Source organism: Plectropomus leopardus, chromosome 6, assembly GCF_008729295.1.
Source record: "Plectropomus leopardus isolate mb chromosome 6, YSFRI_Pleo_2.0, whole genome shotgun sequence".
In the NCBI taxonomy this organism is placed as follows: domain Eukaryota; kingdom Metazoa; phylum Chordata; class Actinopteri; order Perciformes; family Serranidae; genus Plectropomus; species Plectropomus leopardus.
This window is the reverse complement of record NC_056468.1, coordinates 13,672,750-13,700,487: the sequence shown is the minus strand read 5'-3', so window position 1 is coordinate 13,700,487 and position 27,738 is coordinate 13,672,750. Positions and strand designations below refer to the sequence as shown.

General features: G+C 41.7%; 1 protein-coding gene across 1 annotated transcript in view; it reads right to left on the bottom strand.

Moving 5' to 3' along the window:
• bmp1a (bone morphogenetic protein 1a) overlaps nucleotides 1-27,191 on the bottom strand; it is a 38,118-nt gene extending 10,927 nt beyond the window's left edge. Inside the window, exons 1-10 of the mRNA XM_042489010.1 lie at nucleotides 26,797-27,191; nucleotides 17,001-17,114; nucleotides 12,335-12,460; nucleotides 10,808-10,925; nucleotides 9,212-9,390; nucleotides 8,692-8,797; nucleotides 3,480-3,604; nucleotides 1,696-1,811; nucleotides 1,479-1,581; nucleotides 88-204 (exon numbers count right to left, since the gene is read on the bottom strand). Coding sequence (XP_042344944.1) covers nucleotides 88-204; nucleotides 1,479-1,581; nucleotides 1,696-1,811; nucleotides 3,480-3,604; nucleotides 8,692-8,797; nucleotides 9,212-9,390; nucleotides 10,808-10,925; nucleotides 12,335-12,460; nucleotides 17,001-17,114; nucleotides 26,797-26,941 — 1,249 coding nt within the window. The 5' untranslated portion in view covers nucleotides 26,942-27,191. The remainder of the gene's footprint in view (nucleotides 1-87; nucleotides 205-1,478; nucleotides 1,582-1,695; nucleotides 1,812-3,479; nucleotides 3,605-8,691; nucleotides 8,798-9,211; nucleotides 9,391-10,807; nucleotides 10,926-12,334; nucleotides 12,461-17,000; nucleotides 17,115-26,796) is intronic.
• Nucleotides 27,192-27,738: the final 547 nt, after the last annotated feature.

Sequence of the window (27,738 nt, the reverse complement as noted above, 5' to 3'; positions counted from 1 at the left end):
TTGTTGGATGTGTGACTGGCCATGCGTTCAGTCAGCTGAGCGGCGTGCTGGAATGGGGTGCACGGAGGTCGTGGAATGGGTGCTTACCCTCATAAACGGCGGAGAAACCTTTTCCCACCCAGTTACTGCTGCTGCGGAATTCAATCCACAGTCGGCTGTCAGTGGAAATGATTGGCTCAGGCAGCTTATCACCACAGAAACGACCTGGGTCACAGGTGAAGACACACACAAAGATTTGATTATCATGACACCTGTGATAGCTCTGAAATTCCCTCTGCACAGCTTTTCATTTCATAGAGTCACACAATGTGAGAGAATATATATATATATCACTTTATTAAGATACAAACAAAAAAAGGTAGCGGAAGTGAACTGAAGAAGGCTGGACGCTAAAACGCGTTGAAGAATTGATAGGTTTTAATCATATTCTTCTAGATATGTAACAATGCATTTAAACACCAAAAATGTCAGAGCAAAGACTTTTGCACAGTAGTGTATATATATGCAGTATATATGTATTTTGTGGTAAATTAAATCAAGAAAATTACCATCAGATTAAATGATAATACAATTTGTTCTTTTTTTCAACATCATTAACAAGTTTCTTGACACACTACAGCATTCCCTATTTTTTCTTCATAGTTCATGATGAAATTAAAGAAATACTTAATCCGCTTAAATTATTGTTTTTGTATCAATTGCTCAACTTGTGCATTAAAAATTGTGAAGAAAACTTTGTTTTTTGGATGCTACCACAGTGAACAAAGAATTCAAAACTGAGAAAAGTTTTGACAAACTGAAACTATGGGGGGCTACACATAACAACAGCAAAACTATACAAAACATGTGTTTAAACACTTACACAACTCGTGCAAAATAATCAAAGTCTCATTTATCCAGCCAGACACCACTGACAAAAACAGTCATTTTACCATGCTGAACACAGGCTGGTCTACCGCTTCCTTGATCAGATATTTTGCTTTTGTTATTTTGTGACTTGGTATTTTTAAGAGTTAGTTTGGATTTAACAAAGTCACAATAAAACAAATTAACTGATCGAGACAACAGTGAACCAGCTGCTCCTGTGTTCAGTGAGGTAAAATTACTGTTTCTGTCAATGGAGAGGTCTGGAAGTGTGCATAGGCAAGTTTTGCTTCTAGTTTAGTTGGAAAGGGCTGTTTGGGAAGTACTGAGCAAGTGGATAAATGTGACTTGGATTATACTGCATTAGTTGTGTGAGAGTTTGTAAATGGATGTTTTGATATAGTTATGTGAATGCGGCCCCTTCGCACTTTATTTCATCAGGAATTTTCTCAGCTTTTGGATTCTTCTAGGGTGTAGTGTAGTGCGAGAAAAGTTTTCTTCATGAATTTAACATAACATGGGGTGAGCAGTTGATATACAAATGGACATTTTGGGGATGAAGTATTCCTTAAAGCGTTGTGTGCCCAGTGAAACATTCTTCCATTAAAACTGACCTTTGAGAGGGGCCTTCCTCCAGTACCCATCTCGGATTTCCACATGGTCGTACCAACACAAGTGGCTCCTATACAGATCCATGGAGGTGAAGTTCAGAATGATCTTAAAAACCAAGAAAGCATGATTACTGACACTGTCAAGATAAATAAGAAGTAACAGAGACACCTCATCCATGTAAACAGACTGTCTATGTGGTACTTTCCATTATGCTCATACCTTTTCCCCTGGTGTGACTGATATTCTCCAGATGCAGTGCATGTAGGCTGAGTATCCATTGGGGAAGCCAGGAGAGGAGAAGTTGCCGCTGCTGTCCTGCAAACTGTCCCCGCATCCTGTGCACAAATACACACTTCCACATGTAAGGCCTGAGCCGTGAGCATGATGCACTGCCAATTAGTTTGTGCCCGAAAACACCTAAGCCACTAATTCAAGCTATAAACACACATCAGCTCTGAAGTAAATCCCCTGAAACGTCGCTGCAGAGACAGATGCTTGATGCTGGAATTATAACACCGAATGTGAAGTAAAGGGCAGCTCTTTTATGTTCAAAGGCACATCTGCTGATAATATTCACCCACAACCCCACGCCTCACCCCTCCCTACCTACTCCAGATGATGATCACACAAAGGAGTAGAAGAGTGTGAGACGCTTTCTCTGAGCATCCTCTGAAAATAAACCAGGCCCACTATAAATAACCCAGCCCTCTGGAGGATGTGATGCATTATGTACGCCTTGCCAGTGAAAAAGCACCCTTCAGTTTGACTGGCAAAACTAAAGTGTGCAAGTGTGCAAGGACTGATTCCAAACACCGTGCACGGCCTTGCGGAGCGGCTGAGGGAGGTTCATGCCAAGTGGGGGAAAGATGCGTTTAATTAAGACAGAGAGGAAATGACAGAGAGTAGATCGTATCTTCAGTTGTCCATCTTGAGGACTGTGCATGAATTCATTATTACTCTGTGTTATCTTTACCTCGGGTTGCATTTTGAAGAAGCAATGAAAACATCTCCCCCTCCCCGACTCTTCACGTTCATGGCTCCCCTAGAGGTTTGTGTGTAAGCAATAAAACGAGGAGCCCTGGGCTACGAGTTGTGTAATAATGCTTGGCAGAGGTTTGCCAGTACTAAACCATTAACAAGCTCTCAGGCACACACCGGGGATGACAAACGCTCCCAGGAATGCTGCATGAATGGGAGATCCGTGGCTCTTTAAGAATGTTTTTTTTCCAAGAACATGTGGAGACTCAGCACCTTATCCCCCACAACGTGCGTCACATCATTCAGTCCGTTTCTTAATCACGAGACAGGAATTGTCATGAAGAAAGAGACAAAACGCTTGCACAGACACATATGGATCTGAGGTTCGGATTTCCAGTTCTATGCTAAACCGCACCGGCTGGTCCAGCTCTTGTGACCATCACTTTGTTTATTCATTGAGCTTCAATGTGAGGCTGACAGCTCAGCCATCCTAGCCTGACCTACAATTAACTGTCTGACATCAAATCTATTCAGCAGAAGGCTTAGCTCAATGTACATCTGTTAAACATCTATAAAATGTTTACTTCTACAGCATCCTTTCTCTCTTGAATCATAAACAAAGTGAGTGGTTCGGAAAAGTGCCAGGCTTATGTAACTCTCCTTAGTGTATAGCCTCACAGTTTAAAATGCACATGTTGTGATGTGCGGACACCAGGGTTGTTCCCAACAATCATTTTAGACCAGCTGTTCTTCTGCGTCCATCTGGGACAGAGTGATGACAAACTTCCTGTCCCTGGGTAGTGTTTACACTCCGCCCAGCTTGGGAGTCTCGGACACTGTAGCCAAGGAATCACACCACATCAATAGTGGATGCTTGGCTATTTCCACCCAGTGTGAGCTGCATCCAGGCAGGAAGGCAGGAGGAGCTGCAGACCTCTCTCTGTCTCTCAGGGCTATGTTACACACACATGCAAAAATAGACAGGAAAAACCCATAGCAGACAGCATCTGTCATTTTGGTCTTACTGGAGCATTTGTAGAGTTTGCGTGCCTGTGCGATATCCCCTTTGCTCAGTCTGGTTCTCTGGCCAATGGGTGGTCGCACTCCGTTCACATCGTAGCGTGGCAGGATGGTGTCCAGGAAGATGCCTCTGTAATTCAGCAGGAGGGACCAATGTTAATGTCGCATGAAACCCACACGGCATGCACACAATCCTGATAACTACTCCAACATGCATGCACGCCACAAAACACGTTTGCTCAAGGATTAAGTGACTTACCATCGAACAGTGCAGTTCAATCACTGTCAGCGTTATTATTAACGGTTTCTAAAGGATTGAGTCTTCTAAATACCACAGCGAAAATGAGTACTGCCATTCTTGACTGAGCCAAACAAAATGTGGTTGTTTCGTAGAAAAAATTTGAAATCCAACAGACAAGAGGGGCATGGAGAGCTCATTTTCATTTTCACTTTGGATAAGCTTTTAAACAGAGATTTAAACCCAGTAACTCAAACACCGATATCCGTTTGCTTTCAGAAAATGATGAAATACAGTTGAGATTTCTGTTGTAAAACCTGAATCTCGTGAAATGTTTCAATATTTCTTCCACTTAAAAGATAAAATGCTAACAGGCTGCTTGTAATGAGATGTGGCACCAGTTAAATTTGGCAGCATGAAGCGTTCTATTGCTGTCGCTGCATGAGCATGCACACCCACACCTATGTGGACACAAGAGTATTATCATGATCCTGTCCCGGCTGCTGCTTGTACTGTAATAAACTTTACACAATTAAAACATTAACAACACCTCTTATCTACAAATAAACACTCTTTTAATGAGTAACCAATCGGGAAGTGGCTGATACACTTTTCCACTTGGCCCATCATCACATTCTAATGAGGCAAATTAGAGCCACTGTGTTATCTTATTTTAAAAAAATTATTTCAACTATTTTTTTAAATGTTTTTTCAATCAACACATATGATCGAGACAGCGACACATATGATCGAGACAGCGACACATATGATCGAGACAGCGACACATATGAATGTACAAGTGTGTGTTTTGTTTATTTATTTATTTAAATCCATGATGTTTACTTTCTGATTCTTTTAAATCTAATCGTCTCTGGCTAAAAGTGCAACAGATGGGCAGTTGCAGTAACTTATCAAAGTCTTCCTTTGAGGTCGAGGTCACACACTCTGCTTCTGAGGTTAACAGTGACATCATTCTTCACACTCACACACGTCTGCCCTGCAGATGGACCCAAACTAAAAGCTTAAACGCTTTTCCAGAGGTACTGTGTGATCAAAATAAATAGCATAATCTGCAAAAGTAGGGACGCGAACACAGTCCAAAATGAAAACTGTAAAAAATGATCAGGTAAAGCATCCACGTAGCTTTAAAAAAATGGCAGAATAGAACAGTAAGGACAGAAAAACTCTTTTCACACTGCTGTCTCACTTGACACTTTGCTAGTTTATCATCTCCATTTTTCCTCCAAGTACTGGCGAGCAACGGCCTGGCTCCGTGGCTGTTCCCATGGTGACATGCCTATCAACGCCAGGCATGTGCAAACAGAGCAGCCTGAGCTAACAGTTTAGACTCTGCCTGCCTGTCTGTGAGCTTCCAGGAGCCCGTATGCTGGCTGTCGGTGAAAAACGCCACTCCAGCCAGTGTCAGAGCAGACAAAGGGCACACTGGCAGGTCTCTATTTGAGTTGGCACTGCTCCATCCAGCAGTCCCGAAAAATATCTCTGGAGCAAAGGACAGGGGGGGACAGGCACAGTTGTGGGGTCGGGTAACACACCCCAGACAAAAAGCATGGGGATCAGCCCTGCTTGTCCCCAGGAGACACGGCACAACATCAAGACAAGCCATGAAATCTTCCGAACACCCGCAGCAAAGGCCCTGGCTTCCCACGGTGATTTACTGTAAAACACCGAGCAAACACCCTGGTTAATAATGGCGTAACAAAGAGCGACACTGGCACAGGTAAATCAGCCAATCAGCGCTCAAGAAGAAGTGCTTGGAATGACTTGTGAAAAGCTAACAGGAGCCCCTTGTCTGCTAATACAGCTCTGTGAAATATTCCCCGGCAGTGGCAGCCGTTCCTCTCTTGTGTCTAAACAGTCTATTGATCAACACAGTTCCACGAATTCGGATAGCAGCAGAGGCGAGTGCTGGAGTGAAAACAGAACAGGGCGGATTACCCGGCATAAACATACTTTAGGGCAGGGCTGCTTCCATTGTGCAGCAGGCTGTAGTGCATACCACAAATTTAGAGGATCATGAGGTTAAGCCCAAATCTTAACGTAAGAGTGACAGCAACTGGATAAATATCCTGTTTTTAAGAGCTGAGCCGACGGAAATCCAATATGAGATAAAACCGTCCTCTAAAAACACCTCTCTTTTTTTGAAAAGTGCAACAATTTATCAGCTGCAGTGGACTTTGTTCAGTTCACAAAAGGATCCTGTGACTTAAGAGCCCACTAGAGAGAAAAGGTTGTGTTGATAAAAGGAGTTTGGAGGATAATGTTTCACGTTATATCATACCAGATGTTATTCTATGCCTCTCTCTTCCCTCATTTTCCTGCAAAGTACTAAACACTAAACCTAACAAAATCAAATTATGCCAAAGATTGTGCAATGTTTCAGCTCCATTCTGTGTTAACTGCTTTTTTGACCTACACTTTAGATGCACAGGGTCAGACAGGCATTTCTGTACATTGGCCTACACCCAGCCGCAGCCTCCGTTTAGACAAAGATTCCCTCTCTCCTTCCCAGAATCTGTTTGCCGCAAGAGCATGGCAGTTGACTTGGGAAGAGGCCCATACGCTAAGAGAGTAACAGAGGGCATGGGAGAGCGGGTGGTGGGGAGGATGAAGAGAAATGTATATATACCGTGGTCATAGAGCACCAGGTAAGAACAAAAGGACAGCCAGCAGCTGGTTCTCATATCAGAGTAAGGTAGTAATGATCATAGTCTGGGTTACCTCATTTTCTGCTGCCCATAGATCACATTACACCCACTCTTGCTCACTGAAGGCTGTCAAAACTACTCCTACTGTAGGTAGAGCACTGCATAATTGAAGTGACTGTTTCTGCAGCTGTCTGAAAGTTTCCCAGATCTGTTTATCTATGCACTAGAGGCGAGGGGCGAAATGCAGTTTTCACACACAAAACTGAAGTCATATCCTGCAAATTGCTGTAGGAGGTAACCATAACATTTACACAACTCTATGTAAAGTTTGGCTGTCAGAGCTTACAAAATAATTTAATGTACATGGACAGGTTGTCAAAAAGCCACTTTGCTGTGAGCGTAGTGATGCTTTTGTAATTACAATGATGACTCACAAGCTGAATCTGAGTCAATTTCTCCCAAGAGGTCTATTTTGGCTTCTGCAGTCACCCAGCTGGTAAAAAAGACTTCAAATCAACCGCAGCTTCGGATGGCTAGAGTAAGTATTTGTATTTGTCGTGGGCCTTTTTCTGGTAAGACCTTTCCTATGACGCCGCAACACCCCTATGTAGAGCTGAATGGCAGCACAACATCTGGAGCAGCTTCCTGTAGCATCTAACAGGGAGCAAGGAATGAGGTCAGCTGGTGGCAAAATTTAGTGTTAAGTAAGCGTGACACATTTACACTTCTGCTTTTACAAACAGAACTTTGTCTATGCAGCATGTTTCCACTATTCAGCTAATTCATCAACAAATTTGGTTTCATCTGTGTCCTCACAGTTTAGCCATTTGTGCCTGTTCATCAGTTTTTTTCCCACTGTCCAAAGATTTAAAGTCACGTGAAGTTATTTACTGAGCCTGGAGAGCTTTAGAAAGTTGGCAGAAAGTTTCCTTTATGAGGGAAAACACAAGGGAAACATTAATTGAGACAATAAAATTTCCAGTCTTCCATTCCCTTACCATATGTAGGTGATTATTAGCGGTTGACCCTAATTGTGCAAGCAGTGCAGACGACATTTAGTAGCAAGGCTTGTATTATAACACCTGAGTGCTATGGAGGTGCTGAAGGGCTTTGCTCTCGGAGTCCCTGCAGTCGTGTAGAGTAAACATCATGCTGCTAATCACCAAAGCCTCTTCAAAGAGCCCTAAGGAGCATAATGAGGTGGTTCATGATGTAAAAGCACACATTTTACAAGAAGCTCCACATAGCCTTGAAAGTGGTGCACGGAAATTTTGTCATGATGAAGCAAGGCTACTGCTGCTGCGTTAGCTCAGCCCCAGGACCGATGCTGCTTTACTGGGGCTGCTACTGCTGCAAAAGCAGCAGGAACCGACAGAGGAGAAGAGTCTTAATTTGAACAGGCTGTGGGAAGGAGCTGGCACGTCCCAGACAAACACTTTCACTATGGCTACAAAGATTTGGCTTTCAATCTGCAGGAAAATAGATAATATGAACAATTTTTACGTCTTCCAGAGATGTTGTATTTTAATCATTTTGAACCACTGCTCAGAACTGCTAATGCTGCAGAGGCCACAATGACACTGAAAGTGTACGCTAGATGTGAAACTGACAAATCTAGTCTGATCCACTCTGGGTCCAAAAGAAAGAAGCTAAATGGAAAAAGACCCGTCAGATTTCTTGCTACAACTTGCATCACATGTATTATTCTTTGACCCTCAGTATTTCCATTACAGCAATAAGCAACTTAATCTTTTCCAAATATTACATAAATCGCATTTGTGCTCCTCCAGTCTCCCCAAAGACCCGTGTAATATGAACACCAATTGTTGAAAAAAAAAAGTGGAGCCAAAAGAGTCCTTAGTTGAAAATAGAAGCTTTTTGTAGGAGCTACTTTATAAATATCCACTAAAGACCCACCTTCTCCCAAGAAACCAGTTTCTATCTCTTTGCACATGAACTCAAAACAGCGAGGGAACAATTCAGATCCAAGACAGACACTCAAAGTACAGTGAGCCTTTTCTGAACTCGATGTCCTCAGGCTACATGCTGGTTTTCTAGTGAGTTATTATTGGGGAGAATTAAGTGTTTCATTCTTGTCTTTGGGAATCCTGCCACATTACTCAGCAGCAGCCCATAGACACAGATCTGGTGCATTAAAGATCTATATACTCATAAAACTCTAAGAGCAGGGATGGAAAATAAAGATAATGGTTTAAAAGGTTGCAGTAGAGTGGGGAAACAGCTTGGCCTGACTTGATCTAAGGCTAGTTTCATGTCTGGGGCGTATGGAGTGGAACTTGGCTCGGCTCCTACCTGGAGAATGTATTCCTGGCATAGTGCATGATACTGTCAAAGTCATAGACTTCTCCCAGAGAGTCCACCTCCCCCGGCTCCATCTTCAAGAAGTTATACTCTTGTCCTGCGGAAGGAAAAATGGAAAAGCACAGTTGAAATATGAAGCTGAGTCATACTGTGCAACCTTATGGATGTATGTCAAAGGTGAATACAGTTCTTCTCTTCCCGAAAATGTATCATAAAATAAGGCTACAAGACACAGCTGATAAATCACAGTAATATTTCATGTTTTTAAGGAGATAATGGTTGTAAAATGTGATATTTCACAGACAAGAATTTTAAAAAGCTGGCCTGGATACTGACTGTCAGCTGTTTATATGCTGTTGACCAGTTTTATAAACATTTTCAGGCCGAAGATGAGCCTTTTTTTTGGTTTTTACCATCTCAGCTCAGATTTTCTGTGTGTGCAAACTTTTATTATTTTGCCTCTCGCTGCGTATCTCTTACATTATTGCTGAGGGATTCTTGAGACTCCTACCTGGTTGAATGTTGTCCCTGATGATGCTGACGTGTTCGTCTCGGTCAGGCCGCGTGTGTTCGTGCCAGAATCCGATCACGTGACCCAACTCGTGCACCACAATGCCAAACTTGTCACAGTTTTTCCCAATGGATATGGCCTGAGGGCCCCCTCCACGCCGACCCACATAGGAGCAGCACCTATGAACCAACAGCCAGACGCAGACACACACAGAGAGGCAGCGTTTACAAACTCTCGATTCGATGTTTTAGTAAATTACAAAAAAAAAACACTCACAAGCAAGTGGGAAATACAGGGAGGGAGCCCAAAAAATTCATGTTTCCCTGGAGAGAGGAAGAAGGAATGCGTCTCTGGCTCCTATACTTTAACATGTTCTGTGCATATATAATGAAGCTTGTAAAGAGAACAACATCATCTCAACAACCTCTGGTCTGTTTTATGAGAGTGCTGTACGAGGCGACCCGTCATCCACACATACAGCAGTGACATTCATTCATGCGTCTGCCAATGCAAATGCTCAGAGTGACGGTGGAAGCTGGCCGGCTGCAGCGCTCCATCTCAGCGTGACATGAAAGGTTCAGTGTGGGAGTCTGGGAGGACGGGCACACATCACGGCCCTGTGGGCCAGACAGCCGCTCTCTAATTACTGCGAGCCAGGCCAGGCTCTCCTGAGACACGCCTTGAACTTTGCACAGGACAGATGGGGGCCTGCTGAATATGCAGCAGAGTCAAGCATTCCCACTGCTAACCGCTGCCGCCTGCGTGGATAATGTCATCCCTGTTGCTCAGGAGGCCAGTAACCAGGCTAAAAATGGCTATCAACAGTTGGCTGGAAAAAGCTCAGTTTCATGAGCTGCATCCGCTTTCTGTTAGGCAGTTTGTGTTGAGTGATGCATATCAGTGGGAGAGGTACACTGTGTGTAATGACATAATGGTTCCAGCTTGTGGTTTAAATCTGTGTGAGATTGAAACATGGGAACATTTTAGGTTTGTGTGTCCCCTGGGAGCCTCTCTAATATGTCTCCCAACAGCTATGGCCTCTTTTCCCTCCAAATCTCAAATTAATAGGTTGCACCAGTTTGTGTTCCCATCAGCAGCAAGTGCTTTAATTAAAAAATATTTCATCATTAAATAAAAGAGCCTGGCACGTCCAAACAGGTTGTCAATAGTCGCTTAGCAACAACAAGAGCCACAACCAGCACGTCCCCTGAGTATCTGTTAAAGAGGAAACGCTGAGTGGACACTGAGCCTAACTTTAGTGGAGAGCAGTAAACAGGAGGAAGTCTCTCCCTTGGATGCAGTTCAGTATGCCATGTTTGACACAAGTGCTCAGTGACTGATGCAGTGCGATGATGAGGCACGGGAAACATTCCTGGCCACTGAATAGCCGACTCTCTCAGGACTGGTAGGAGGCTGAAATAACAACTTACACAGAAACTGCGAACAGAGAGGAAGAACAATGGTGAAAGGCTGCTGAGGAGGAAGCAAGGGAAAGTGCTTAGGCGCTAAATAATTAGCTGTAGATAACGAAGGCTCAACAGAGGCCGACCATTGTTCGCTTGCTTCATGTGGGAGCTAAAAACCCCACTGACTCACCCACATGGTCGGTAGGTGAAGACAATATAGCTCTCCTCCTGCGTTCTCTCAATAAAGGTCACACAGGTGTGCTTCTCCCAGTGCCGCATGGCTTGGCGGAATATCGCCCGCTGGCTGCCTGAATAGGATGACAGAGAGGATGAGATCAGTGGAGCTGACAAAAGCACACACATTTTATAGAAGAGGAGAAATGAATAGAAACCAAGGCAGCTAGAAACAGCTTTAAGATGTAGAGTTGGATAGAGATGTCTTAATGCCAACTTTTCTATTTTTAATGATGTCTAATAAAGTTTTACACTCTTGTTTTATTTATTTAGCTTTGTAACAATTATCCAACACAACTACCATTATATAAACTTTACCAAAGTGCCATGACTAGAGGACATGTTACAGCAGTGCAGAGGTGGGGGACTTGTGTCATATTTCCTATTTTGCTCAATGAATTAATATTACATACGGTGAAAAGCATTGTATATTATGTCTCCATATGCTGGGGTTCCATCACAATAGGAGTATGCATAATATGATGTTAATTCCACTACATCAGAGATTATCACCAAAATAAGGTGGAGAAAAAAGTGGATATATTGGTATCAGTATCTGTTGGATCTGATATCTGTTATATCAGCAAAAAATCCAGAAGCATGCATCCCTTGTCATAGATTTTAACTGTATGCTCTGATGGCGTCTTTTCATTCCTTGATGCTCACCTGGCACACACACAAAAAAGTTTTCTAGCTTTCACTTTTACTTCAGCGGTATGCAGCCCACATTGTTTTTTTCCAGCCCAATCTGCGAGTTCCCGCTTGTCTCACAGACTTTATGTTTTGATGACGTCACAGATTTTTTTATCGGTTTTCTCAGCTCAAGGAAAGTTTTGCAAATATAAAACATCCACGGCTCAAAAATTCATAATGGAAAGGAGTCTGAGTTGACCTTGTCTGCAGTTCAAGGTGTCCTGTCACCACTTTTACAGAGGTGTCTCATAATGGTGGCTTGTGGGGAAATACTTTTACATACATGTCTCATTGCACAAGATAGCTATCATGGAGGGGAATAGTCTAAAAATAATAAAATTTGGATTTGAGAAATTATGTTGTCGATGGTGGTAGTAGGAAGAGTAGAGTGGTATTCAAGGTCTGCAGTTCAAAAAAACACAATCACCACAACATCCAGCTTCATTCATCAATAGAAAACTGACAAAGAAAGGTACGCAAATGTGTTGTTTTAGCTCATTTATTAACTTATTGGCTAGTGATCATCAGAATTTCATGACTTGACTTGTGACTCAACTTGACTGGATTGATTCTCACCACAGTAACTTGAGACTTAAAGGTAAATACTTGAGACTTGCTCACGTGTGACTTACTCCCACCTCTGCAGCAGTACATTTCTTATTCATTTTAAGAAATTATTCTCAGTTAAACATGATGTCTCAATATTTTATTTTCTGCAGCAACATTACATCACATCATGAACATAAATATATTCTTTGTTTAAGGGGTTCAATAAATCATTGTTACTTACCACTGAAGTTTCCACTGATGACATAGGGGATAACACCTTCAGGCCAAACCCGTTCAGGTCTGGAGGTGGCCGCTCTTTTCCTGCGGCGTGAGCTTTGTCTATTTTGGCTACTCTGATTGGTTGATCCTGAAGATTTCACATAAAAGACAACAAAAATATAAATAACATTTCTCAAACTTTTTCATAGAGAGCAAATATGTTTTACCCTGGACTTGTTACTCCAATAACAAAAGAGACTTTTTATCCTAAAACTGCACAACATTACTGAAGGCATTCAGAAGCTATAATTATTTTTTCTCATTTAGGAAATTACATTTAGTCCTTTAAACAGACATTTGCCCAAATAACATTGTTCTTTTCATTTTGCACAAATGGATTTTATTGAAGCTTTTTTCTTTCAAATTAATTTCACCACTTTATGTCACTCAAATGCACACAGATGTAGAGTAACCATGGCAACTAAGCTCCCACCTAAACCTGGGGATTATAATAAGGAACATCCACATGTGAATCAACTACAGCACAATCTCCCTACTGTACTTCATTATGCTGCAAAACAGGTGTTACTTGTATTAAAGCAAATATTACAGCTATCATCTAGTGGCAAAATATCCACTGAAATGATTTGGTTTAAATAGGCATTTAATGTTCCGCATTGCTTTGTTATGATAAGACATAAAATAATCTAAACAAACAGAAGTCACACTGGTGCATTCTCATTATTTGACTCAAGCTAAAATGGCGAACAAGCATTTATGTTAATTCTAGACAATTCATTAATTTAGGACTGCATTACATCAGGTGATGCCTCAAAGTATTGTTTGGGGTTTTTTGCTGCAACTTATAAGAAAAACAAAAAACAAGGAGATATATATATATATATATATACATATATATATATATATCCTTGTTAAAGATTAAACTAGTGAATGTGTATAGGGTATTATATTTCTCATCACTGAGGCAGAGAACTACAGACATTTAGATTCACACAGTGCAGGAATTTAATGGATGTGTTGGGAAGAAGTCATGATTTTAACCCATGCAATTAGCATTTATATATAAAAAAAAAAAAGACAATGTGCTGTCATACCTTTTTATTTCAAGACTTTGTTAAATACTGAATTCTGTTGCAAATTACAACACTTGGTAGTTACATCAGTTCTAATTACACACTTGGTGGAAGCAATAAAAAACATTTTCTAATCAATAAAATCATTTTTAATCGATATTTTCTGTAAAAATGACTGATTTATTTAGTTAGCAGCCATGTAATAAGCAGGATAATGTGCAGCGAGCGTGTCATAATTGCAAAATTAAAACCCTCAGGGTGTTTCAAGACCCCTCCGCTTCTCCTAAAGGTCATGCATCCCACAATAATCCACTTGTTGTACATTATCCCTTACATATTATCCTGTCTTTTTTTTTTTCTTTGAACAAAATGTTTATGGATGGATAACGTTGATATGCTTTAGAGGTCTTGGACACTACTGGTTTTCTTTCCAAAAAAAGGTTCCAACAGCTGCTTTCACTCAGCTTCTAATATTTGGGTTGAAATCTGTCAGTGTTTCAATTAAAGGAAAACGTGAAAAATCCCCATGGTACACTGTTGCCTGTCCATGGTTCAGGAGTTAATGAATAATTAATTTAACATTTATTAAAACGATTAATTAACACATTGACCTCTATTCAGTGAGGAGTTTTATGAGATCACTGCAGAAACATTAGAGTACACATTTCTCAGTGGTGCGTGGAAAAGGGAAATAGACTAAGGAGGTCAAAACTCCAGAACCGTGTAAAGAACAACTTTTTAGTGAGACATCACCTAAATGACCCTGATGAGGGCTGCAGGCTGAAACATGCCGTTCTCAGAATAGAGTTGTTCTTTATACTATAAGTCTCGCTGTAGAAACACAGACATGAACATCTGGTTTGAGTACATCCTGCACATGGTGGTTGTTCCATAACAATACTTGAAGCTGTAAGACTCCGAGCCCTCATCTTTTCTGTCTAAATTTGATTAACATGCGAGCCACAGTTTGCACATTTCTTTTTCTTTTTTTTTTTTTACTTGCTGGAACAATGTGTTCTGTTGAATCTCAGTCTGCAAGAGTAAATCTTAGCAGCCTGCCGAGATCAATTAGCACATACACTTGTGCATGTGTTGAGGAAAAGTCTGATAACAGCCAAATCTGCTCAGTTAACTGATAAGAAAGAGTGCTGGGGAGACAAAACTGTGGAAAATATGTTAATTACAATAAAATGATTAAATCTACTAATTCCATTCATAGTTAGAAAGTGAGAGTGTTTCGGCCAAAGGCTTCATTACTGGTTATTCTGATTGTGTTATTTGGTCAACCAAATGTCCCTGCTCTCTGACTTGTGTCAGGCAGACAACAAAGTGCTGAGAAGGATTAAAGTTGAGGTGGAGAGATCTGACCACACCTGTGGAAAAGAAGGAAGCTGCTCTGTTCAGGTTATGAGAAGTAATTTCATAGTCCACTGAGGTGAGGTGACAGACTGAGACAGCACTGAGAAATGTTTCAAAACCACAAATTGAATTCATAGACACCGTGAGGAACAAATTAAAGTTATAATTTGTCTTGTGTCCTGAAATATTGGATAGCTTGTTTGATAATTAATGCTTTTGAATGATGTGCACATACACCGAGAAATAATCGCGAAAAAGAGAGTGAAGAATACTAAAAATTGATTACTTTTGGCACTGAAATGTTAAGAACACTGACTGTCCCTAGGATCTCTAGTGTGTTCATGCATAACTACATAATACATAAATAAAATGTTTTACCCTTTAAGATTTATTTGATTTGTATGTAATATGGATTTAAAGAGACAGTTCATCACAAGATCAAAAATATATTTTTTTCCTCTTCCCTGTAGTGCTATTTATCAATCAAGATTGTTTTGGTGTGGGTTGCCGAGTGTTGGAGATATCGGCCGAAGAGATGTCCGCCTTCTCTCAAATATAATAGATTTAGGTGACACTCAGCTTGTGGTGCTCAAAGCGCCAAAAATACATTTGGAAAAACTCAACAGCAATGTCTCTTTCTAGAAGTCAAGACCCAGTTACTCACAATAATCCACAGACCTTGTTGTAAGCAGTTTTATATAGGAACTGTATAGACACTTTAAGCACCACAAGCCGAGTGCCATCTAGTTCCATTACACTTGGGAGAGGGAAGACATCTCTTCCGCCGATATCTCCAACACTCGGCAACTCACACCAAAACAATCTAGATTGATAAATAGCACTCCAGGTTACAGAAAAAAATAAGTATTTTTGATGTTGGGATGAACTTTCCCTTTAGGAGGACCCCTGTGGTAGCCCAATTCTGTAGAAACGCAAGTGTATAAAGGTCATCTTGACTACTAATAAAGATCCACGGCTGTGTACAGTGATCTGATATAGTGATGGGCGATATGGAAAAAGGGATATTTTTACCTAATACCTAGAGATCGATATTGCAATGATATTGTAACAATGAGATTTTTGATAAATAAATATCCATAATGTAGATACAATGACTAAGTGTAAGTAAGAAAGAATAACAGAACAGCTAGAACAGTCGGATATGTTCAGCAAATTATATCAATTTACAGCAATGCAGCCTTTAAAACCAGGTACAAGTCAAAACTAACAATATCCAACATCTAGGATATCTCCTCTCATATAAGGATATTGACATTATATTACTACAATGATCAACCCTAATCCAGTTTATGTACTGAAATGACAGATTGCACAGCCTGATGAAGGACGACACAAAACACTAGTGTGAATACATGTTGTGTTTTTAAAGAGCACTCTCATGCAACGACACTGACAGTGTTTTTCATTTATCAACACGAGAGTGTCCTTTCCACTACACAACAATTAGATGTGCAGTGACTACCCTGCTCAAGTGGACAAATGGATATTCAGATATGAGAGTAAACAGTCTGTCTCTGTTGCAGTCCTGAGCTGTGTCTCCTCTTAACTCCTTGCCTTAGGGGTCATCATTTACTCTATAAATCAATCTTTACCACTGGGTATTTTGAGAGCTGTTGAAATCTATTTTGAATCCTGCAAATTTGTCTCTTTCCCTCAGCATACTCATTAACTGGAGAGAAAAACAGCAAACTGACAGCGTGAACAAACGGCGGCATGCATGTACTTGCTGGCTCATGCTCACCTATAGTTTATAGGATTGTGAAGCCTATTGGTCCCTGCTGACTCACAGCTGTTTCTTAAATACTGCTTTTTGTTTTAAGAGCAACATTTAACCAGGCAGAGCCTTGCAATAACTGTCAAACATGGTGATACATGTGTAGCAATGTGTAGTGAAAACAGGACAATTGTAGGCATGAACATTTAAAGGAGCTCATGAAAAACAAAAAACTGCTATCTGACAGGTGCTGCTGCCAGCACTCATGAGGAGAGGACCTGAGTGGTTTGACACTTGTAAAGTTAGAGAGTAAAATGCCCTTGTGTAGAATTATTCCTCAATGAGAAACCGAATGTGGGAACCATGTTTGATTCAGGTGTTTTTCTGCAGTTTCATTTTATCCAGAGTGCCAATCCAAAATACTTTCCCTCAGTGCACTGAAAAGGGGTTTTCACCTTGAGTTGCAATCTTTGAAGTTTTTCAGTTTCTGTTGTCCTTACCCGTGTCTGTGTGATTAACAATCTGGACACTTCTCTGAGCCATATCTATTATTCTGTCCACTTTAAACGATCGCAGGTCCTCCTCATCAAGAGCGATGTCTCCCAGAAAGGCAACTGAAACAGACAAACACAGATGGCACATGTCAGACAATTGCGAGGCGACTGCACAATATGGAGCATTGGTCAGAGCCGCAGAGTTGCCTCAAGCTTTTCCTGGTGCTCAGACAGAGTAGGCTGCATGGAGGCCCCGTCAAAGCACTCGTGGAAGGCCTCGAGCATGTAACACATAAATATAAAAACATCATTCCTTTCTTGACTCTGCTCTGTTTACCTTCTCCTTACATTGAAATAGACATAGAGTTGTGAAACAGCGGTATGTTTGTTTGGATAACAGGAAGTCCGCCTTGTCTGGGCTCCAAATTATAGGACAGAAACGTAAGCAACGTATTGCACGTGGCTCGTGGAGATTCATGCAACAAAGAGAGAGAATGAACTCAGCAACCTGACCAATGACATGATTAACTGAGCCGAATTGAGTCCAGATGTTACCAAACAACAAAATTCACACTGTGTGCTTCGGCTTCCATTGATGGAGTTATCAGATATGATACAGCGAGACACTGCCTAGATGGCATAATATAGGGCACCTTGAACAAGTAATAGCTCTTTAATGAGGCCAAGGAGAGGGAAAAATAACCAAACAGTCCCACTTTATGAGGAATGTGCTTTATGGGATTCCTTGCTAAATGCCCCATTTCTGTGGAGGGTAAGCTATAGGAGTCCTCTCCGCAGAGACAGGGCGCTCACTTTAACAGGCTTTTAACACCAGCACGTCTCTAGAATTTATGGCCCAGCTTGTATGCAGGGGGTGGGGGGAGGGTGGGGGTGATGGGTTTTTTCAGGAGAAGCCGAGGGGGAGAAAAGGGCAAAGGGGTGGCACTGTAATCCGTTGTCTGAACAGGAGATGACAACGAGAGGGGAAGGAAGGAGAGAGGAAGAAGGAATATCCTCCCTGCCCACACCGCAGCTCTGAATAGGGAAGGCAGATGTGGAGCAGAGAGAAAATGACAGCCTTCTGCATGTGTGTTTGGAGGTTAGTGTGGTGGAGGGGGGGCCCGGAGGGGTAAGAAGGAGTGATTTACAGTAGTTGTGTTTGTCAAAAGTTTGGATCTGTAAATCTTCAATGTGTCACCATGATAAAAGCTTACTGTGAGAGAAAATTCATCATGTGTAGATCAACTTGATTTTATCGTTTCAATGCAGCGCATGGCTTTTTTTTCCTTTTAGCATGCAAAAAAATAAAACACCCACACGAGAGATCTTTTATCTCCTACTCTCCTATAAAAGTTTGTCAGAGTTCGGAGACAAGAGAGACAGAGGCTGAAAAGCACAACAGAAACAAAGACAAAAAACACTTGGCTCGCATTCACCAGAGGAGTATTATTGAAACAATCTGGAGCTGGCTTTGGTAGATACAGGATTGTCTTCCACCCTGCAGGACGTGGAGGATGCACAGCAGAATGACGGTGTTTGGGATTAGAGGCTAATGACAGCAATAAGGAAAAGGTGTAGATGAAGACCGGCAAGACTGGGCATGCACAGATGACAGGTTTAAATTCCAGAGGTCAAAAGGATCCTCTAATTTGAGCTTGCGAAAATAAGAACCCTCAAACTTATTCCTGAGACACAAAACAGATACTTGCATTCAGCGCTCATACTGACACGTTGCCAAAAACACCACCGATAAGGGGGAGCTACCAGATGTCACACAGTAAAGGATGGATAGGCTGACTACAGAAAGAAATTTTTCTCTTTTATCTTCACATTTTTGTTTGATTCCCAGAACTGGCTGAACACTGAAAAGAACGGGCAGTGCTTCAATCTAAGTTGCTGTCATATAAGGCCACTGAGAAGTATTCAAAACAATTCTATGAAACTCTTTTTGACTCACGTTTCACTAGAGAAAAAAGTAAATGGGAGGTTGTTTCTTTTGTCAACTAGCACCATACTAGCAGTGTTATGTTCAGGCTGGGACCAAATAACGAGGTGCAAGCTTTCTCCCACCCCCATGAGGTTCACAGAGGGCTGCGCTCTCTGCCCAATCATCCACCACCGTGCCGGAGACAGGCCGGTTAATCCGCAGTGTCATTGTTCTCAGACAACAGTGGAGATTGAAGTGAGCAAATGCACGGCCCGGCGGCATTAGGACTCATTTCCCCCGGGCACAGCGGTCGTCCTGGAGACGCTGTTGCAGGTTTATGGAAAGACTCTCAGGGATTGTGAATTAATCCCCTTGTCTCCTGGCTTTAATTATCCACAGACGCACGGTTTTAGGGAATCTTTTGTACACAACTCGAGGCTGGGATTGAGGACAGGCTATGGAGAAAGGTGATAAACTCATCGAGATACGGAGCACTGTAATTCTACGGAGTACAAACACTGAGAGACTCGTGTGTTGTACTGTAGATTAAAACGCAGTGAATGTGGCAGATGGCAGGTGATCACCGCAGAGTACAGTGCGGCATCTCTTTCCAAACATTATTCATTACCTAAATGACAACAGCTGCAGCTGCAATACTAATATCTGTGCAGAAGAGTTAGGTAATAGTAGAAGGGTTTTTAGCTGCTGTTCTCATTTAGATGCCAATTTTCAATCAGACACAACAAAACAAAGTGGCCATTTAGGTTTAAAAACAAAATCTGTTTTAGAGATGCAATGATTAATCAATAAGTTGTTAACTACCAAATTAATTGCCAACTAATTTGATAGTCTTTTAATCAGTTTCAGTCTTTTTTTTTCAAATCCCATATTCTCAGTTTCTAGCTTCTTAAATGTGCATATTTTCTTGATTCCTTACTTCTTTATGACAGTAAGCTGAATATCTTTGAGTTGGGGCCAAAACAAGAAATTTAAGGACATCATATGGGGCTTTGGGAAACACTGAATGGCATTTTTCAACATTTTCTGACATTTTATACACAACAAACAACTCATGGATCAATAAAGAAAATAATTGACTGATTAATAACAATGAAAGCCCTGATGCGTATCTTTCACAAACTACTGAGACCAAAATAACAAAGACCTTTAATGAAATGTTGTGTTGAACATTCTGATGAAGTCCAAATCCACTGAATTATTTTAGTTAATCTAAACCATCCTAATCCTACTCATCGCAGACTGCCCCCATCAATCAGCACATCCAGTCAGATTATACATCAGATCTCAATCAAATTAATCCCATTGATTCGTGTTATGCCCTAGTCTCGACCTCTGCGGTGTCAGATACTCCACGACTATTCCCATAAATCTCCTTCCGTGAATACCAGACCACGACATCTGCCACTGAAACCTGCTCAAACATCAATACTAAGCCTGTACGGACACTAACACCAGCCTATATTTAGAAGGCCAGCTCCACTGCAACACTACGGTTTACTACTTTCTGTGCTTACAGAGATGTTTATACAGTCTTTTCCCTATACAAGACCTACTGATGAGGGATGTAAAAGCCCGGCCAATATGTAAGCCTGGAATGCATCACAATACCCTGGCACCGCCTTTCACAGCCTGTGTTTGGTGACAAACGCTGTATTTGAATTCCAATGGAGGCCAATAGTGTATTGCGTTAAGGTGATTACCATCTGATGACATTATAAGTATCACTTTTCAGGTTTCTTTCTGTACCAGCCCTTTCTGCTAAATGCTACCCGCTGTCCCTCCAAACACTGTGTTTCAAACTGTACCAAAAAAGTAGAAAGTAGCAAAGCCTGTGTAACAAGAGTATTGTGACAAACTGTCTCTAAGGTGAAAAAACAGCATCCTAACTAAGGAATGATGGATTGCATTATGCAGGCTTGTTGTCGTGTAAATATGGTCCCTCTCTCCACTGTAAAAACAACACCAGCTGTTATTTCTTTGGCCAAATGCTTACCTTGACATTTCCTAACACTGCAATTTGAGCCCAAGGCTGAGAAGGGAAAAAAAGTCCACTTATCTGCACTCTGCTCATTTCAGAAAGTTAACTAAGGTATGATTAGAAGAGAGATTCTGGCCAAGTCTCAAGCTACAGTCTAAGATTGGAGTAATTATTTCCCATTAAAAGCCTGAAGTCTCATCATAGCCACAGCTGACATCAAGTTACTGCGTTACTGTCACCACGCTGCGGTTTCAATCTTACTGGCGAAATGAGAGCGACTTCAGCTGCAAAGGGCACACAGCAAGAGACTACCTCCCCTTTAACATTTCACACTCCATCAAGCCCATTAGCAGATTGGATTTCCCAGCTCATCCCTGCCACTGATTACTGATATACCCTACTGCCGTCGAAGCCCCTCTAATGACTCATCAGCTCGCAAGCCATTTGTCTTTTTTAATGTCAACGACACACAGCATTTGAGCTCCTTACAGATGAATAATTCATTGCCACACGGCAGGGATTTTCACCTTTGACAAAACCTATTTTGGCCATCCAGACTTCATATTTGTGGCTTAGACGGCAGAATAACATATACTGGTGTGAGGAAAGAGCAGGTTTTCTCAGGACAGATTTCCAAAGCAAAGTGAAAATGGGTTTGTGGATTAACTAAATCTGGAATCAACCCGCAAAACTTTCCATAAATAAGCGCTATCTATATTGCACCACAGGTGGAGGAGACAGAAAAACAATTCCTCCATCTGAACAGCAAAACAGCACCACTGAATTATTTTGAAAAAACAAACTGTGAATAATGAAGAAGTGCCTGCTAAGCTGCTCATTATGGCAGGCTAATTGGGGATCATTCAAGCCATTTAAATGAGCTCTCCCACAGCAGTTGTTGTTAGACTCCGAACCCAGACTTAGTATTAATGTAATGCAAGAGTAGTTATTACTTAACTCTGACAGCAAACATATTGTTCCGACTAATGCACCGAGATCGCGGCAATAGATCGGCTCCCTAATCACCTGAACCCTGCGGAGGGAGAAGTGGCAGGGGTCCTGTAATGTAAAAAAAACACCCAGTGTGGGCTCGGCCATACAGCCTGCATTCCATGATAAAAGAAAAGCATCTGCCTAAGTGTTGCTTAAAGGCCCAATCACAAAGTTTAACAGGCGGCCCCAACTCACGGCCAGGGCACAACCTAGGGAGAGAGATTGGGTAATGAGTGTCATCCGTTTTTATCTGACATTTTCAGATGAACAAAATCCTCAAATACAAATCAAACTTAACAATTTTGTAAAATTCATTGAAAAATGACAAACACAACCCTGGTCTTGGTCATGATGGTGGGGTTTTTTAGCCGCAGATTGTTATACATCTAAACATTATACACATTTTTTTAGGCTATTCAAACAGGACTGGGTATCATTTAAATAATGTCGATACCAGTACCAATACCAGCACCCTTAAAGTGTTACTGATATCAACAGAGTACTTTATTTGAAACCCTTTTTTCTATTTAATTTGATACCAATAAGTTGCTTAAAATGCCTCTATACTTTCTATCGTTTTGGTGGCATCTCAGCCAGTTGAGCTGCCAAAAACACCATGTTCGACTTCACCATAACACAGAGTGAACGGGTTGTAGCTGCTGTGGTAGTGAGCCAATCACACATCATATTAAGGCCCTGAAACACCAGGCTGATGGGAAGCAGCTGTTGCCCTTGTCGCTGTGGTGCATCCTGCACGGTTGACCCTCACCAGCCCTCATTGGCTTTGGATTTAATATGTTGAATCAGCGACTGAGATGGCAGAGCCTGTTGTTGAATTAAATCACTCTGATTGGCAGCTCAGCTCAGCAGTAAACAAAGGAATAAACAAAGAGTTAAGTTAAGAGATATAAGGTAAGGTTGTTTTTCGTTATCCATTGAGCTTTTTAACAGAAATGTTCCTGCAGGTTTGTGCAGCTGGTAAATGCCCTTTGTTCTGTCAACACTGGATTGTGTTGTTAAGGTGCTGAATGGCTGACTAGCATCATGATGGTCTTCCAGTTTCTCTTTTTGAATGGTGATTACAGACTGTCTGCTGGTTGGAGATTTATTTCCTCTCACACATGCTACTTGTCTGTTGGTTGTAGTCTTTGCAGTGTGTTCATGTGCAACTTTTTGGCTAATGTCAGTTTTGGGGTGGGGCCTTTACCTTTACCAATAGAGCACTTCAGTCGATACCTTTATATTCTACTTTTTTTTTGCATGGAAGCATTCAGTTGCATAAAATGCTACCAGACACCACAGGTATGTCATTTGGCCATATTTTCAAATATTTTGGTGGCATCTAGGCATGCTGGATTACCAACTCTTTCAAATACATGGTGCTCAACTTCATCACACCGCAGACTGAATGAGTTATAGCTGCTGCGGGAGTGTACCAATCTGACATCACATTAAATCTAAGGCTTGCAGTGATTGGTTGCAAGAAAAACTATAAAAAGAGTTTGTGTTTTTCCCTGACATCTGGGCACAAAAAGGATCAAAAGCAGGTATTGTTTAACTGGAGAAGTGTCAATACCTCATGGTACTTAGGATACCCCGGTGACTTATAAAAAAATATTATGTCGAAGGTCACAGAGGCTCCTAACCGCAACTGCTTGACATTTTAATGAATAAAAACAGATTTCTCATAGAGTCAAAGCTCTAAAACAATATGAAAAAGAATCCATCTGTAGGATTTTAAAAGACCAAATCATAGTAAAAACCCGACATCGAGTAGCAAGAGGAAATCTACCAAGCCCCCTCGTGAATGGCCTGCACTCACCTCACCTGGGCTGGTGTGGCACCGTGTGGCTGGCCTGCCCTCCACCTTCCCGCCGTGCTTTCCCTTGGCACGGGGTGAATGACCTACAGTCTGTGTGTGAAGTGCTTGAGCCAGTTATAGGAGAGAGCCGGGTGCCCAGATAGACCAGAAAACCACTTGCGTAAGAGAGGACAAGAGAACACGGGGGGTGCTCAGGTTGCCCTGTCTGCAGCTGAGGCCACAGGAGCTCAAAAGCAGCTAAAAAAAGTATCCAAAGTTCAAACAACAGACAACAAAGACAAACAATGCTGTCAACGGAGTCTTTGGTGGATTAAGATGTTTGCTTCATAAATGAATGCATACGTACACGTCAAACCAGTCGCTGCGTTCTCGATTATCATTTAAGCAGAGCAGACAATGAGCGTGACTGGTTCTCATCCATTTTTCATTTTGAAAATGAGTGGATCTAATCTCAGAGGGTTGTTAGAGTCTTAAATGACTTCCTGGGATGCTGCCAAGTTTGGAGTTCTGCAAACTAAGGAATTTTCCACTGGTTAACTTCCTAAATAGATGGCATTACTTCAGTGTTATTGCACTGCTCGCTTCAATCAATGCACATCTCTATCATGTCTGGTAGAGCGATGAGTTATTTAATCCTTTGCAAATGTGAACATTTTTGAGGGATTTTGGGGGGCTTAGCTGGGAAGGAGTGGCACAGAAGAGGAACTAACTTGTTGCATTTTAAACAATCAGAGGAAATCAAAATAAATGGTCACAACTTGGTCAATAAGTCAACTGAGCAGCCATTACATATTTGCTGAATATAACAACAATGCAGAGGCATAGGTTTTGTTTTGGGGGGGCAAATATGACACTGGCTGTTTGGGGGTCCTCCAAGGGAAATTCTGAGCATCAAACACTTAATTTCCTGCACTCTGGTGAAATTTTGCTGTAATTATCATCAAAATAAAAGTCTTCTGCTACTTTTTTTATTGACAAACACACATGCCCTCTGCATACCTTCTGAAATCTACACCTATGCAACAATGTGTCATCTTTTTTGAAACACCTGGATGGAGTCCTTAAACGTCATGACTGCATCCAATTCCAAGAGGACAATAGGAGAACAATTTCACACATGTATGCCCCAGTCAGTCCTGACATTGAAGAGCAGTGTTAACCAAGGACAGCCACGCAGAGGACATGAAAGAAATGCACTCCTCGCTGAGCATTAGAAACTTCACACAGCCGTAAGCGTTTTCCTGAGCGGAAGCAGCATGACATAAAAATGCTGACCCTGAGGCCACAGAAAGCGATCAAATAGACTCAGTGCAGTGATGTGCTTGAAAAATGAGGGAAAAAGAGAGAAAATCAATAATCCAAGAATCAACGTGGACTAGTATGGAGTTGACTATAGTGAAAAATCTCTTTGTATCAACTGAGGGAAAAGAAAAAGGGAGAGATGAGACATCTTAGGCATTTTTCTGCTTAGTGGGAAAGAGAAAAGCAGGTGGGTGTTGGACGAGCTGGAGACTGGGAGGGTTCAGAGTGTGGGAGTTGTGACCGTCTCCCAACCACCTGTCTGCAGACGTGCCCAGAGGAAACCATAAACAAAACTGCACTCCATCCAATTGACACTTAAAACTGGATTACTGGTAATGATAACATCCTCACAAACAAGGCAAACACCAAACCTGATTGGAAGATTATCAAGTGGGAATGTCCCTGATGAGACATTTCTGAGAAATATCAACCATTTCTCTGAAACAAAGAAAAAAATGACTCAAAATATAAACACGGTATCATAGACCTTTAGTTCATTTACCCTTGAGTCCAAAAGGAGTCAGCTGAACACTGCGTCAATGTCCATTACTTCATACAAGTGATGCAAAACAACTTGGTATGACTCAAATTAAACAGGAAGCAGCATCTTCACTGACTCGTTCATCTGACGTGGTTCTTCTAAAGCTCCACCTCTGTCGTGTTAATGTCAAGCCCTCTAAAGCACAATCTTTACATCTCCCTCGATACACTTACTCGTCCTCTCGGGGGGAAAGATGAAGAAAACAGATACCTGGGTGGCTGAGAGTTGAAAGGCTGAATGTGTTTTATACTTTACTGCCACATCAGATATTGTCAAATGCCAAATCGGTAAGCACTTCCAGGACTTTAGAGGTCACTCCGAGTGAAGCCAACTCTCTGTATCTGTAACCTGAATACTTTCACCAGATGGAAAACACAATCTGTTCAAACTCCCCCAAAGGGATTTGGCAAGACAGTGAGCTCACAGTGTACACATACACAAACACACACACAAAGATTACAATGACAAGTGTGATTTTGCCAAATTATGGTAAAAATGCACACGTCTCACCACAGCAGAGAAGAAGCAGACATGTTTATACCTTGAGCCATGAGACAATAGCCAGCAGAATTATGTGTGCATAATTCCTAAGCTCCACTGTACTCTCCCCTCCTCCACTTTGTTTTAGTGGCCGTGTGAACAGCCGGTGGAAAAAAGAAAAAAAAACACACTATTTGTGCAGTGACAAAAACCAACCAGAAAGGGAGCAGAAGTCTTTAAAATCAAAGTGCAGAAATCCTTCGTTTTGCCCACCAACTCGGGCTTTTTCACTAATACACAGCAGACCGCCTGCAGGAAATACATGATCACATTTTCAAAAATAAAAGCGCATTTGCCGCAAACAGCAGGCTGTAACTTTTTCAACGAGCACTTAAGCCCAAACTTTTCGAGTCTCAAGAAATGCATTCAGACACCGTTTTATTTTCATTCTCTCAATCTTTGCAACCACTCTCCGAGCTGGGTTATCCCAGGCGACTCAGTGTGTGTGCTTCAAAAAATGTTTCAAACTGCACAAACTATGTCACTCGGTACAAAACAAATGCACATAATGTTCTCTCAAGCCTTTTAAAAACTACATCCAGCACTGTCATCTCTCCAAAAAGCGTCTCTCCGGTCGATCTGTTCTCACAAACAGATTCGTGGCATGTTTCTACCTCCACATACAAAAAGGTGAATCACACAGCCGCACAACAGGGAAAAAAAGGGGAAAAATCTCACCAGCTTTACAGGGATCCTTATAGTCGATCGCCTCTGATGTGGCAGTGGGCTCCACATAGTAGCCTGGATCAATCGCTTCCAAATCGATCGCCAATATCACGCCGAGACAGGAGAGGAGACACAAACATCTCGCCGTGAGATCCATTATTGTGGTGGGGGAAACGGCGAAAGGCGAGGATAAAGGTAAAGGAAGAGAGAGGGACAGAGGGGGAGAGAGAGAGAGACAGAAGAGTGAGTGAGAGAAAGAGAGAGAGAGAAAATGGGAGGTTTTGGGGGGAAACGAGATCCCTCTGGAGGGCGGGTTTTAAATCCAGCCTCTCACCGGTGTCTTCTTGGCTCTGGGGGCAGTGATTTCTCTCCTCCGAGTGCAGAGTAGACTGCCGGAGAAACTTTGATGATCTGGCAGCTCCACAGGGGCGGTGAAAATGCCCTACTACTCGGTGATGCCCCTGTGTATTTTTATTGCTCCCTAGTCGCTCCATCAGGGGTCCTTGAAGAGCATATGAACGACTATAATTTGCTTCACTACGTATTATCTCTTTGTGAAGGATGAATATTGAGGTGACAGTTTCCCCTGTGCTGTCTCAACAGTCTTGTTGTTTATATCCACTGAGTTTAATTCAATATTTAATGTACCAAAGTAAAGATATTAGTTTCCTAGGGCAAGAGCTTGTTTAAAAAAAAATGACCTCGTGGCGTTCAATGTTGGCTTTCATGTTGTCAATAAAAGTACAATTTAAATTGTACTTACATGTCATATTTGTCATACTTATTTCTGTATCTCTTTGCAGCTTAATTAAAGTTGTTTACACGCAAACTCCATTCTTCGCTGTCCCCTTTTTTACCCCCTTTTACACACATTGCGCACGAGACTACCTAGCAGAAACGCGCACTAAATTTACGCACGCACAATCACGTGCGCTCCAGTCGCCACCTCGCGCT